A 14,582-nucleotide genomic window follows, 5' to 3' on the forward strand; every position below is an offset into this window, starting at 1 on the left:
TGCGTTGGGTGAACGTGGAACCATTAAGAGCCCTTTTACGCCTTTGCTAGAGTAAACATGAGGGAGGCTGAGGGGGAGAGAGAGAGAGAGAGAGAGAGAGAGAGAGAGAGAGAGAGAGAGAGAGAAAGGGAGAGAGGGAGTGAGAGAGGGGTGGGGGGGCGAGGGAGAGTGAGCGAGCGAGGGAGACTACGCCAGGACAGACACCGGTAGAATTGTTCTCCCTTTAGAAAAAAGAGGGGGGTTTCTTTGGGATATGTGGCGCCTCCAGTCAATGCATTAACAGTCAGTCGATTTTTTTTTGTCTTCATTTCATCTTCGGTAATGAGCTTGTTGAGCGGCTATAAGAAAAAGACCAGTTATGATGGCTATGAATCTTTGCAGTTGGTCGATAGCGGCGGGGATAGCTTCAATTTCGGAGGGCGAGGTAGCAGCAGCCACACAATCGGCAGCTCGTTAGCAGCTAGCCTCGGACCGAAGGGGAGCCCGCTCCGGGAGCACGACTGCAGCACCATGGACAGCTCAGGTAAGACAAAACGACTGCTAGCGCATAACCGTTCCCAGGCGTTCTCCTCTCACGAAGGAACGCCTGGAACGACATGCTGCAAATTAGCGTTATTGAGGGGATAGAGGGCGGGACTTTCATTTGCATGGATTTAGCGGCGAGACGCGAGGGAGAGGGAGGGAGTTCTGATAGTGGGATAAGCTTTTCCGTTAGATGTGTCGGATATTGCTTCGTTAAATGTTCGTCCATAATCCGTATTTATTCTCCTTGTCATTGTTGTTGCTATGCTTGTCGTTTCCTTATTCTTGCTCCTGGGACTGTTAACTGGCGCACACAGCTCTAAGAAAGTAAGAGAGCGGACGTTGTGCTGCGGTAGACTGGGATAACGCTTTTATTCCGGATCATCTCTTAGCCTAGCTAGCACAGCGTCACACGAAGCCGCTCACTGCGTCGTCATTGACGATGTATTTCGAATAAATGTGAAATGTCTGTTGCATTTGTTGCATAAGAAAATATCCACATTTCGGTCATCTTATAGATGAATCACATGGTGGTCTTTCGTGTAGGTTATGCATGTGAATTCCGTTGGCCCATTCATGTCAACGTCAAAACATAAGTAGCTGACAGTCCAGACGTGAAACGTGATAGCGCCTTTATAATAAGACACAACCATAGGCTACATATAATATATGCATTTGGGGATTTTTGCAAGTTTGTACAGGCCTATCGAGTATAATTGCATCACAATTGGTTACCAATAGTTGAAATACAGTCGGCATATCTATCTCCAAGGATTTCACGAAGTTGGTTCTGTTTAAGATGTCATTAAACCAAAGGCAAAGGCCCGTATACAATTCTTAACTTGTTTAATAGCCTAAATCCTTTCTTCATTATTTATCCTAAAACACATTATAAATACGTAGCCTCCCCTTACTTTCTTGTAAACTGCCCACTGATGATTCCGTTCTGTGGTTTTACTGGAACAACAAAAAAAAGTCAATAAAATAACGTTACATGTTATTATGTACAGTAAAGAAAATAATTTGTAAAGATATTAAGACTCATGATTCGCACGTTTCTTTTCAGTGCGATATATACAGTGCACACACAAACTGGGCACTGATTACCCAATGCCCAGTTTGTTATGACCCCCGACAGTATTTCTGTGATTGACTACAGCTAGCTTATGGAATGTTTGTGTAGTGTGTGTATCCGTGGCGCTCATTCACAGTGAGACGGATGTCGAGGCACAAAGGTTGGGACTCTGAAGGGTAGGAGGCACACTCAAACACAAACCATTGATCTCTTTGACAGAGGCTAGGGGTATCCCTGTTGATGAGGTCATCCTGCCCCCACTTCTCTTTCTCATCTTTCTCTCTCGTCATCTGTCTCTCTCATCTGTCCCTCTCTTACTCATCACGCTCTCATCTCTCTCTCTACTTCTCTATATATTTTTTTACTTTCCTCCCCTTATGTTTGGTCTTTCTCTCTCATTTCTCTGGCTCTGGCTGTGTTGAATCTTACAGGCATTATACTAGTAGGGCCTGCTTTCTGTAGCCGCCTTACTTACTGTTGTGCTAAATTCCACATCCAACTGGCCGCACACAGGCTATTTGCATCTAGAAAGCACACGCAAAGGCGGGTAGAGAAGAAATTGGATCAGGGGTCCTTATCATTTCAAACGCTCAGCAGGAGTTTTTCGTCAGGGCTATGCGGATAAATCGACGGAATATCTTCAGTAGTTATTTTATGCATGTAAGATATTCTTCAGCTGGGCTCACTGATCACCCTCACACTAAGCCTGGGGACCACTCAATAAATTCTGACATCATCATTCACTGCCTTCTCATCAATAGAATCAAATAACATCTACTACCGACCAATCATAATTCGCTCTTCTCTCATCAATGGAGTCCAGTAGCTTAACATACTCAATACTGGTGTCCATCAGGGCTTTTCCATCCTTCAATGATCTCTTTACTACATTGTGTTAGCCTTTTTTGATAAAGGGTGTATGTGTAGGGTAGACGGGAAGAATCAGGGGGATGTGTGTGTCGTGGGAGGCTTTAGTATCGATAGCTTTTATAGCACCTGATACCTGATCGCTGGTGGCTGATTACGTTTTTCGCAGCTCTCAATCTAAACACGTTTTTTTCTACACCAAAGCAGGCTATGCACCGTATTTATCAGAAACGTTTAAGTCTTAATGTTGGACTGAAGATCAGCTGGAATTCATTGCTGCAACTTTGCAAACATTGATAACTTGGGTATAAGGATGGAGAGAGTTATGGAGAGAGTTGTGACTGCTGCATGCATTGCCCATGAGAGGTGGCAGATATTGCTGTCTCAGATGTTAGATATGGTCCTTCTCAAGGGCACCTATGCACACACACATGCACAACCATGTTGCTGGTGACGTTGCTTTACGTCACCAGCAACAAAAAACTCAGGCGGCATTCAAGAAAGATGTTTTCAGTAGACAGCTGTTAGTTCCGGTCCATGTCATTTCTCTGACGCTCCATTATTCCGAGCTCTCAATATCCCGGAAAAATCACATTGGTCCTGAAGCCCACTAGTCCGACGTCCCTTTATTTTGAAAAAATAAACCCTCTGCTCCGACATCACATTGTTCCGACCATATAGGCTTTTGTGGATCACCTCCAATAATCTAATAATCTTGTTATCAACAATAACAAGCAAAATTACTTTTCTCTAGCCTATTAAAACATTTCAATGTTGTATGCCATGTGTCTGCCTGACAGGGAGTCCGGCGGCGGAGCTCCTCCGGCGGCGGAGCCACACATGGCAACAATCCCTTTCTCCTCCATGTCGCCGTTCAATCTGGACTTCAGAGAGTCAAAGCCAAAGTTCCTTTCCCCCCATTCCTTCTCAACCACGGCCGAGATATCCCTTACTACGAATCTTTACTTGTTGTGGAAATACCAGAGTGTCTGAGAAACCGACGCAATCTTTAAGATTCATAATATCAGAGAATATCCCCATCAGTTTGGCCATGGCGCAATGAATGAATAAAGATCCTTAACACGTCACATTTATTTTGACAAATGTGCCCGAAGTTACTACAACCTCGTTGATGAGCAACATTTAGAAAAACATGTACTTTTAATTCAGCCTTTGGTGAAATCGAAGCGTAGTGTGTATTTAAACCTGCACTGAATGCATGCACGCTCCCGCGGGCGCGGATACAATTATTATAGGGGGTAACTACATTGGCACGACACTGGCATTCTCCATCTAAGCCACCTTTTTAAATAAATCGCTGTTTCTCGTTTTCCGACGGCGACAACCGACTAGTCTTAGTCTTAATCCGAAATCGTGTCGAATCCGAGAAACCGGATTCGACACGATTTTAGTCAGACTAAGGTGTATAAATGCATTTTAATAATTCAATCATAGTCTGGCTTACCCAATAATTTGAATTTCTTGAATGTCATGTAAACGCACTGAGTGAGTGTTGTCTTTCATTTGCATGTTATTGTTTGTTACCATCTTCAATGTTTGTTCTTTTGTATCTGTGTGTGTGTTTGCATATGTTTGTGTATTTGTGTGATTGTCTGTCTGTGTGTGTGTGTTTGTGTGTTTGTGTTTGCATATGTGTGTTTGTGTGTGTGTGTGTGCATGTGTTTCCGCTCTGGACCCACTATAACAGGGCCTCCATCCCCAGATATGGAAGCCAACTATGGTGGCGGTCTGCTGGACATGGTGAAGGGCGGTGCCGGGAAGTTCTTCAGCAACTTCAAGGACAACCTGAAGGACACACTTAAGGACACCTCCACCAAGGTCATGCACCAGGTTGCCACGTGAGTAGCTGGTCATCTCCCACAGGGCACCAGAGAGGCATGATCAGCCTGCATTATACTTCTGCGTTGCAGAGCCGCCGTAGGTGTGGCCTGTTGATCCCCACATCGGTTCTACGTATAATTCCACGTTACGATGTGTGGTTACGTTTTTGGAGAGGTGCACATGATGGCGGTCACTTCTGGTGACCTGGAGACCCACGGCCTACCTTTGGTGGCTATTCTACACAGAGACATAACTTAAGGTGAACTGAGACTCTGGCAATGACACAGAGAACATGAAGGAAGCTTCATAGTGCTTTTCCCTCCCCTGGAAGTGTAGTTCAAACTACATAAAGTCATTGCCTTCATAATAATATGTGAGTTGCCCAGGTAGTCTATTTGGCCCTTGAGTTTCGTGATGATTATCATTAGAGCCCTAACGATAAAGGACTTGTAAGGCCGATACGATACAAATATTTGGTGATTTAAAAATCTGATATTCCGATAAATCAGCCGATATATATAAAAAAGGAAATTCCAGAAACGCGTAACAAAACATAAACAGATTTCCCTAACATTGGTTATTTGTAGTTATTTATGAGTCCTCACTAAAATAAAAAGGCAATGCAGTTTAAAAATAAACTTTATTTTATTGTTTTATGGTCACAACAGAAAAGTACGGAACCCGTAATGGGACATGGGGTAATTATTATTATTTTTTAACGTTTCTTGTGAGCACGAGAAAGTAGAAAGTAGGCCTATCTCGTATGCATATCACTGGCTGTGTGTGTGTGTCTGTGTGTGTGACGACAGTGAGTTAGTGGACGAGCGAGGAGAGCGGGTGCTGATTTCATTTAATATCACGGGTGACGAGGCGGATCTGGTGCTGGACATTGCGGGTGCGGGTCTCAAAAATTGGACCCTTTCAGGACGCTGGCCTAGGCTATTGGAAATAAACAAAATATCACAAAGCAGAGTTGGTTGGGCCGCATTTGCCATGTCAGCATCATGGACAGCATCGTTGCTCAGCTGACGTTGAAAACCATCTGACCTACCAGATCTATGGATCTACCATGTGTCTGTTTGGGCTACAATTCCTTTAGAGATAATTTCTCGTGCGGACCCAACCAACGCGCCCAAATGCGGCCCAACCAACTCTGCTTTCCGATATTTTGTTTATTTCCAATAGCCTAGGCCAGAGTCCTGCAGAGTACATTGTTTGAAACCCGCCCCCGCACCCGCAAAGTTCAGCACCAGATCCGCCCATCACCCGTGATAATATCAAAAGGAAATCTGCACCCGCCCGGACCCGTTTATATTTGGCCTGTTACCCGACCCATGCCCGCGATTAATCACACACAAGCTGAAATCATTCAAATTCATGTGCTTTATTTTTAACTCGCACTATTGGAGCACACCCTTCACTTTGACCGGCATAACCTTCTTGACGGGCTGGGTACTTTATTCTTCTATTCTTCTATTATCACAACCGGACTTGTTCATTACTTCACCAAACTGACACCCACACTACCGCTCGCTCTCCTCGCTCGTCTACTTACTCGCTGACGTCACTCACACACACACACACACACACTCACACACAAGTTCTGATAAATCAAATGTATAAAAATACAAACATAAGATATGAAGCTCAAAATCCTTTGAACAAAAACACAATACCCCCCCCCCCCCCCCCAAAAAAAAATAAAAAAAATCATTAATCGTCCATTATAAATGCCAAAACCGATAGTTTGGAAAATGCCTAATATTGGCCGATAATATCGGCCCGCCAATAAATCGGTCGGGCTCTAATTATTATCAGGTAATCAGGAGGAAAGAATGTTCTTGCTTTAGTTTAATCCCACGGCAAACTTTTAATGCTATATCAGTTCAGTGTGAATCCAACAGGGCCTCGTCGTAGAAAATATTTTTTTTCAGGACACTTGGGACCACAGATATTTTTGTACCACATCCCTTTAAACCTCTCTTATTGGTTATTCACACGTCTCATTTTAAAAGTAGAATTTACATTGTATGACCTTTGATGAATTTGCAAATTCATCAAAAATATTGTAAATATAGTTATAAACCTATAAACCAAAAGCAAATGTTGAAGAATGCATCAAGGAAAGTAATGGCTAGAGGTAAGTGTTGAGGGAGTTCACAGAGTCTGGCAGGGACAGTCTGATTTGTGCGCAGGCGTCTGCATGGGGTAGCATAAAGAGGTCCACTGTATTGTAAGAAACAAATACACACAGACACAAACACACACATGCATGCTAGCAAACAAATATGCACAAACAAACACACACACACACAAACAAACACACACTTTGTCTCTCAGTGAGTCTGAAAATGATTATTCCAACATTCTGCCCACATTAGATATTTACCCCAGTCAGCTTTCTCGTATCTGGCCTCTTGTGTTGTGCTCTCCTCTTATTTTTGTTTCCCTATATCTTGTCTGCTCTCTTACCCTCTTTTCTGTCTTTCCCTCCTTTTCCTTGCTGAATTATTTAAGGGTGCTCATTGTGCCAAATAACCTGTGTGCTGGTGTGTATACAGGCGATTAATTTCACTGTGGCTGGTGGCTGTGGTACTGCTGTCTTTACATATGCATTCATGCCTGTGTTTCTATTCTATATCCATCCACGGCAGAGAAAGTGTGTGTGTTTGTGTGTGTGTGTGTTTGCACTTGTTTATATAACATATATAATAAATGATTATACTGCTGAATAACGTGGATCCATTGTTCGGGTTTGAGTTTATATTGCTTCAGACTATTACAGTACATCAGTATAGGGATAGCTTTAATGCACGATAAGTTTGCATCATGGACACAGTTCTTTGTTTCAAATGTTCACATTTGCCATAAAGACGGACATAGAATTAGCTTTTGAGGTCCAACCATTAGTAATGCTGAAATGGTTGACCTTATGGTCACTTTCAGGAAAATCTTTTTGATTAACTCATTTACTCTAGAGGACCTATTCATGAGTGTTGTACCATGTCTCCACAGGCCTCTCTAGCTCTACTTAAGCTTAATTCAATTGGGCTGCAGGTTGTTATTGGGCAGATTCAGTCTCTGTTGTCAAAGAAAAGACTGCCACTAAATAATTGAGAAACAGGGCTGCTAGTTTGTTTACCTGCCGATAAGGAGCGTTCTCAGAGAAAGCAGAGCTGGCTTGATAGTGTGTGGGGTACTGACACAAGGCCCGAGTCGGTGGGAGTCTGGGTGGCTGGGGGACAGACAATCTGGGTGGCTGGGGGACAGACAGACTGGTTGGCTGGGGGACAGACAGACTGGGTGGTTGGGGGACATAGAGTCTGGGTGGCTGGGGACAGACTGGGGGGCTGGGGGAAAGACAGACTGGTTGACTGGGGGGCCGCCAGACTGGGTTGCTGGGGGACAGACAGACTGGGTTGCTGGGGGACAGACAGACCGGGTGGCTTTGGGACAGACAGAATTTGTGACTGGGGGACAGCCAGACTAGGGGGCTGGGTCGGATCTCTCCATCGTGTGAAAGGCTTAGTTTGCCTGCTCTCAGTGGCAAAAATCCGCCATGCTAGCCACCCCTCCGCCCTCTTCTTTACTCCATATGACATACCCTCTCTCCCTCTGACTCTCCCTCTCTCTCTCGCTCTCTCTCTCTCTCTCAAGACAGAATGAATCTGTGATTCTTTTTTTCAATCATTGAAATGGCCATGGAGAATTTAGCTAGTATAAACACTGTAGTACATATTCAAGGCGCTGATTCTCCACAAAGAAAGTGGAGCGCATCAAGCCTGCGCGCATCTAGCCTGCGCTCTGTATACAAACATTCAGTCAAGGAGGAGATAGAAGTTGTTAAACCTTTTAGATTGAGCAGAAATACTTTGAATGTACAGTTAGTAATTTAATTTACCAAGGGGCTGTATTTAAAGCTACAAAAATAAAACGATTCAAAAAAATCAAATAATAATTAGGGCTGGGCAAGTTAACGCGTTAATTACGCGTTAATGCAATCTTATTTTAACGCAATTAATACAAATTGAACGCACATTTCCTTTTTTTGGGGGGGGATTTTGAAAGGTTTTGCCCACATTTTTGTTTTTAGTTCCACTTACTTTACATTAAATTACACTTGCAGTAAGTGACTGCCTGATTACAATTGCAGTGAGTGACAACCTGTTTACAATTCCCAAATCTGTGGCGCTGCTTATTTGAATTTAACTTGTAACTGCTGGTTTACAATTGTACTAATTAACTGCCTGTTTACAATTTCCAAATATGTGGTTGTGACCAAGTGGTGTCACTTGGTCTAGTTTTTGCTTATTTAGTACATTTGGTATGAATGATAAAGTGTCATTCCATTTGATAATCTCATTTAACTTCAATTCAAGTGGATTTAAAATATTACTTTAAAAGTGTGATTAATCCCGAGTTAACTCACCAATACTATGCGATTAATCGCGATTTAAACTTTTAGGGCCGTATCGTTGCTAGTTTGCACCCGGCGCAAAGCTGATTTCCCCCGCAGCAAACTCTCTGCCACTACACTTGCGCCCTGAGAGCCGTGTCGGCGAAAAGCAGAGGCGTGTTCCGGCGCAAATGATACATGGTGCTAAATTACAGATCGATTTTGCAATTGCGCTACTGACTGAAAAAATCCTGGTTTAAGTGCCATAGCGGATAGCTCAGTTGGTGTTGCTATTTTGATGTGCCTAGGCAGGACGGAACTGTGACATAAGCTTACGCACACGTAGTCTATACACAGCACAAACATGCAAACAATCAGCCTAATTTAAATATTATAATGTCAAAGATTGTTCATGTGTGCGAAACTGCATAGTAATAATAATAATAACAATAATAAACTTGAGCAAAGTATATCTCAGCCTTCCAAAACAAAATCTTGTTTTAGGATAAATGATAACGTTGGTTAAATTATTTGGGAAAGAACAGCTGATAAAGCAGTAATAAGTTGTACTTTTAAATCAATGCATCTGCAAACACCATACAGCAAACACATATTATTTTGCTGGGGGGCGGGGGGGGGATGATGTCATAGTTTGCCTTTCAGGTGTCCACACGAATCCTAACAAGAAAATGCTTAGGTCAGTTTTTAACTGGCCTGGTTTAAGAAAATTCTGGATACAGACTCAGGGTCGGCTTAGCTCAGGAGGTAGAGCAGTTGTCTTGGAACCGAAAGGTTGCAAGTTCGATCACCAGCTCCTCCTAGCTGAGTGTTGATGTGTCCCTAAGCAAGACACTAAGCCCTAACTGCCTCTGACGAGATGGCTGTCGCCTTGCATGGTTGACTCTGCCGTCGGTGTGTCAATGTGTATTAACCAATGTAAGTCGCTTTGGATAAAAGCGTCTGCTAAATGCCCTAATTGTAATTGTCTGGAAGGTCTGCCCAAACGCACAAGACTTATGCGTTTTTGCCAAAAAATTGATTCAGTGTGGACGAGGCCTCAGTGATGGGTATTGAAGCTCAACAACATTGGATGAATAAGACAGACTGTAGGTGTTCTTCACTGTAGAATGATTACTTTTAATAAAAGTGCTTTTTTATAGAGAGAAGAAGATAAATTAGCTCCTGGAAGATCGCAGAAGATTAAGCTGAAGTCGCAGGTTTGCTTTAAGGACATGTGTGTGGGCGGTGTGTGTGTGGGTGTGTGTGGGTGTGTGTGTGTGTGTATGGGTGTGTGTATATGTACATACATAGAAATGATAACTCCCTAGAAAGTGTTCTTAGAGACTCTCCAAATACTCTGACGTTGTTGTTGATGATCTTTTAAAAACCATTGTGATTCTGGAAGTGGGTTGTTGCTTTGACATGTATATAGACCTGTGTTTCTCTGGATTTTCTTTTTAAATACCAGCCAATAATACATGCTTTGACAGTAGGTGGTTATAGCACAAAACTAATTGGACTCATTTATGGTAGCCTTGGACATATTCATAGACTGTGTTAGAGGATGTGTTAGAAGATTGCAAATTGCTGGACTCAATAAGAAGAACACTAAGCAAATAGTGTGTGTGTGTGTGTGTGTGTGTGTGTTTGCATGCGCTTGTGTGTGTGCGTGAGTTTGTATGTGTCTTTGTGGGTGTGCATGCTTGCTTGCATCTGTGTGTTTGTCTGTGTTTGTCTTTGTTTCTTTGTGTGTGTGTGTGTGTGTGTGTGTGTGTGTGTGTTTGTGTGTGTGTGCTTATTTGTATGAGTTTGTGTAGAATGAGTGGTTCCTCTTATCAGTATAGGGGAAGCGTCTAAACATTTCTTAAATCAGCTTTAGTACAAGCTATTGATATATTTAAGGAGCAGCCTTCTATTCCAGGCTCAGTATTTAATTCTTTTTTTATGCTGGCAATGCGACATGTTTGGAATTTATTGCAGTTATCAAGCAAACCTATTTACTATTGCAGGATCAGAGATCAGGGCACATGGTTAGAATGAATCATAATTGCTTAAAAACCGTTACAGCTAGCGCATTTCCATCCAGTCAATTGTTGGTAATGCAGCAACAGGGGATTTAAAAAGATCCCAGCCCTTCCCCCCTTTCAATTACTTAATTACCAGGGGTTTATCGCCCACTACTACTACTGTAGCTCCGCCATCTTCCTCTGACCCCCATACCTCTTGTCCTGTAACGCGTGGCGCTCATGGATTCCATTCACCATCAACTGCAAGGAAAACAAAGAAAGCCGTGCACCAAGTTACTATTTATCTGATGTCAATAATCTCAATCATTCTTCATGTGCTTCACAGGTACACAAAAGGGGAGCTGGATATTGCTTACATCACGTCACGAATTATAGGTAAATACATGTGCAGGAAACAAGCAATTGCTTGCCTATTTATTATGAAACCGTAACGATAAAGTTCTGTCTTGTTGTGGTGTGAGGTGTTAAATGGGTTGGTGCCTCTATTATATTATTTACGGTAGCCATTTACGTGTTATGGCCATTTCACACGCTAGGTGACATTCCGCTCGCGTTGTTGCGCTCCCCGTTCGATGTGACAAGCGGAGGAGCGCTTCGCAAGGAAACACCAGGCAGTTACCCCTTGTAACCATGGAAAAAGTTTCCTTTCGCTAGTCTATCTAAGTATCGCAAAAGTGGGGGGGAATATGTTGTTGACTTTGAACAAAAATACAAGTAGCCAAGCTCGAGGACCACTAACATGCACTAACCCAGTTGATAAATTCAGAAGACGGACAAAGGAGTGGTATTTGTCAGAGCACATACCATTGGGTAATAGATTGTCCACACAAGAAAGAGTGTAAAGATGAAGTGAAAATCTGTGATATTCATGGTTGAAGCTCTAGGTTTGGCTGTTATTGACACAGCTTGCACAAGGACAGTCTGTGGTGAAAAGTGGCTGGATAACTTTGTGCAGGGACTGGATGAGAGCGAAATACAGAAAATGATAAACATGGAGAGCAGAAAGCCTTTCAAGTTTGGCGATTGAAAAGTTGTACACTTCACAAAAAAGGTCAAGATTCCAGCCAAGGTAGGGAAAACAAAATGCTGTATTGAAACAGAAGTAGTGCCATGTGAAATCTCTTTACTACTAAGTAAAGCTACGCTAAAGAGAGCAGGAGCTATTTCAGACTTGGAGGACGATACAGCAACCATTTTGACAACAACCCTAGCTCTAGAGGTTATATCCTCAGGATATAACTGTATAAACATATCAGATAAGGACTCCACAAGTGATACATTTTAGAAAATACTGCTAGCTATTACAGAAGATATGACTGAGGAACAAAAGCACAAAGCTTTACTGAAACTTCACAAGCAGTTTGGCCATGCGTCAGACTGATGAAACTGCTGATGAATGCTGGAAATGTTGATGATGAGAACACTATTATTCTGGAAGAGATAGTGAGCAAATGTGAGATATGTCTCAAGCACAGCAAGCCTAAGCCTATGGCTGCTGTCGGTCTGCCCATGGCTTCTCGATACAACGAGACTGTAGCAGTGGATTTACATGAACCAGGATCAAATGTGTGGTACCTTCACATTATTGATAATTTCACTCGCTTCAGCGCTGGTAGCATCGTCACCTCCAAGAAGCCAAGCGTGATAGTGAAACACGTCATTCATTCCTGGATTAGTGTCCACTGTCCACCGGAGCGTGATAATGATGGGGAGTTTAATTAGGAGTTTAATAATGCGGCCTGCGAAGGGGACCCAGCGGCCTGCTAAGCAGCAGAGTTTCCCACCAACATAGGCCGCCCCAGGGAGTGTCGGAGGCGGTGTGACAGAAAACAGAAGCACGGCTGTCGCGGTGGACTAGCAGTGAAGCTAAAGGCTAAACGGTTCAGATCGTCACTTCCATCCATCCTGCTCGCCAATGTACGCTCTTTAAAGAACAAGCTGGACTACCTGAAGCTGGATTTATCCACCAAACGGGAAAAAAAGAGACTACTATGTTCTCATTTTCACCGAGGCATGGCTAAACTCATCGGTCCCGGACTTCGCAATAGCCTGGAGTACACTAAACCCAGAGCAGACAGAAGCTGCGCGCTCACCGGTAAATCCCGAGGAGCGTGTGTGTGTCTACACGAAAAACAGCTGGTATACCAACTCTACTATGATTGTAAGTCACTGCTCCACGGACATTGAGTTTATGATTATTATATGCAGACCATTCTACCATTCTACCAGAACAGTGTTGCCACAGTTACCTTGAAAAAGTAATCAGATTACTGATTACTAGTTACTCCTTAAAATAGTAACTTAGTTACTTTACTGATTACTTGATAACTAAGTTAGATTACAAGTTACTTTATTAGTTACATTTAGCTGCGACAACACCCCCTGCCGCCTCAAAATAAAAAAATACAACCACTTCCCCCCCTCGGGAACAATTGTTCATCCATCCCCCCTCAACAATTCTGCGCAGGGGGCTGGTAGGGGGAATTTGGGGGGGGGGGCATCAATACCTCTTGTATACAGGGCCTAGAATTTGGTGCTACGGCCCCAAATTCGGCTTTCAACCGCTAGACAAAATATCACTGCGCGCTTTACGGGGCGATCACCGGACGCATCTCCACGTGCGTGACGTAAACAACGTAGAGGCTCCCACGCGCTCTCTCTGCTGCCGTCGCTCCAGCGCAACACACACACACGCACGCACGCACGCAGCACCGCACGACTAATTCCGCCGCTAATAACAACTGGTGGCGCGGACTCTGGAGAGTCAAGGTCGACACTCGCCTCTGATAGATTGAAGTCTTTGGAGACTTCACACGCACTCTCACACAAACAGGCAGACAGACAGACAGACACACACACGCACACACACACACACCACTCCATCGCTCTCAACGCCACTCGTGATCCCGTAAAAAAATAGTAGTAACGCGTTTCTGGCATCACTGCCCGGGAATTCTCAACATTAATCACCACAGCAGTCTACATCCCTCCCAGTGCAAATACCAAGGAAGCCCTGTGTATTCTCTACAATGCCATCAGCAACCTGCAAACCACACATCCAGAGGGCGTTTTCATTGTGGCAGGGGACTTTAATCAGGCCAACATGGAGACCTTCCTCCCAAATTTTTACCAGTATGTGGACTTTGATACCAGGGGGGAGAACACATTGGACCTGCTATACAGCAACATCAAAAAGACGTTCAGAGCAGCCCCCTGCCCCTACCTTGGCTCCTCAGACCACCTCTCTTGTTGATTCCAACGCACAAGCCCCTGCTCATCAGAGGTAAGCCCACACAAGTGAAAGTGGCCTGAAGGAGCTATGTTGGCACTGCAGGACTGCTTTGAGAGTACACCGACTAGGGATGGGGATCGTTAATATTTATTGATATCGATACCAATTTCGATACTCCGTAACGATACGAGTCTTTAACGATGTGTATGTATGCTGCGGATTACAATATTGATTTCACAATTGGATTACTATTTTTAACGGACTTGCGTCAAAGTCTGTGGGTGCGTTTACTGCTCGTACTTTGAGTGGATGATGAAGACGGGCCCATCTGTGGTGTGGCAGGAGGAGGCAATATCATCCCACTGCAGACACAAATGGGTGTTCTCGTGTGGTGGGGTTTCTCGTTTACGCAGACTGGAACGCCTTCTTCTTCGTCGCTTTTCTTGCTGAACTGTATTAAAATGTCAAAGTATAGTACTCCGACTCCTTAATCTGTAATCCAACTCCGTAACTACGGACACCCCTTGGGCATTCAAAGTTCTCCTTCGGAATGTCGGATACGCAATGCAATTCGCCGCCCGATCAATCTTCTATGTTGACTACAAACCAGGCCTGCATGTT

At 43.7% G+C, this 14,582-nt stretch overlaps 1 protein-coding gene across 1 annotated transcript in view; it reads left to right on the forward strand.

The window, feature by feature from the left end:
• Positions 1–321: 321 nt before the first annotated feature.
• The window catches only part of dnajc6 (DnaJ (Hsp40) homolog, subfamily C, member 6), a gene marked incomplete at both ends in the record, with an annotated part of 36,621 nt that continues 22,360 nt past the window's right edge, over positions 322–14,582 (forward strand). Inside the window, 3 exons of the mRNA XM_079739959.1 lie at positions 322–523; positions 4,188–4,323; positions 11,055–11,104. Coding sequence (XP_079596085.1) covers positions 322–523; positions 4,188–4,323; positions 11,055–11,104 — 388 coding nt within the window. The remainder of the gene's footprint in view (positions 524–4,187; positions 4,324–11,054; positions 11,105–14,582) is intronic.

The sequence above is a fragment of the Pollachius pollachius genome (assembly GCF_949987615.1).
Source record: "Pollachius pollachius genome assembly, chromosome: 7".
Taxonomy (NCBI): Eukaryota; Metazoa; Chordata; class Actinopteri; order Gadiformes; family Gadidae; genus Pollachius; species Pollachius pollachius.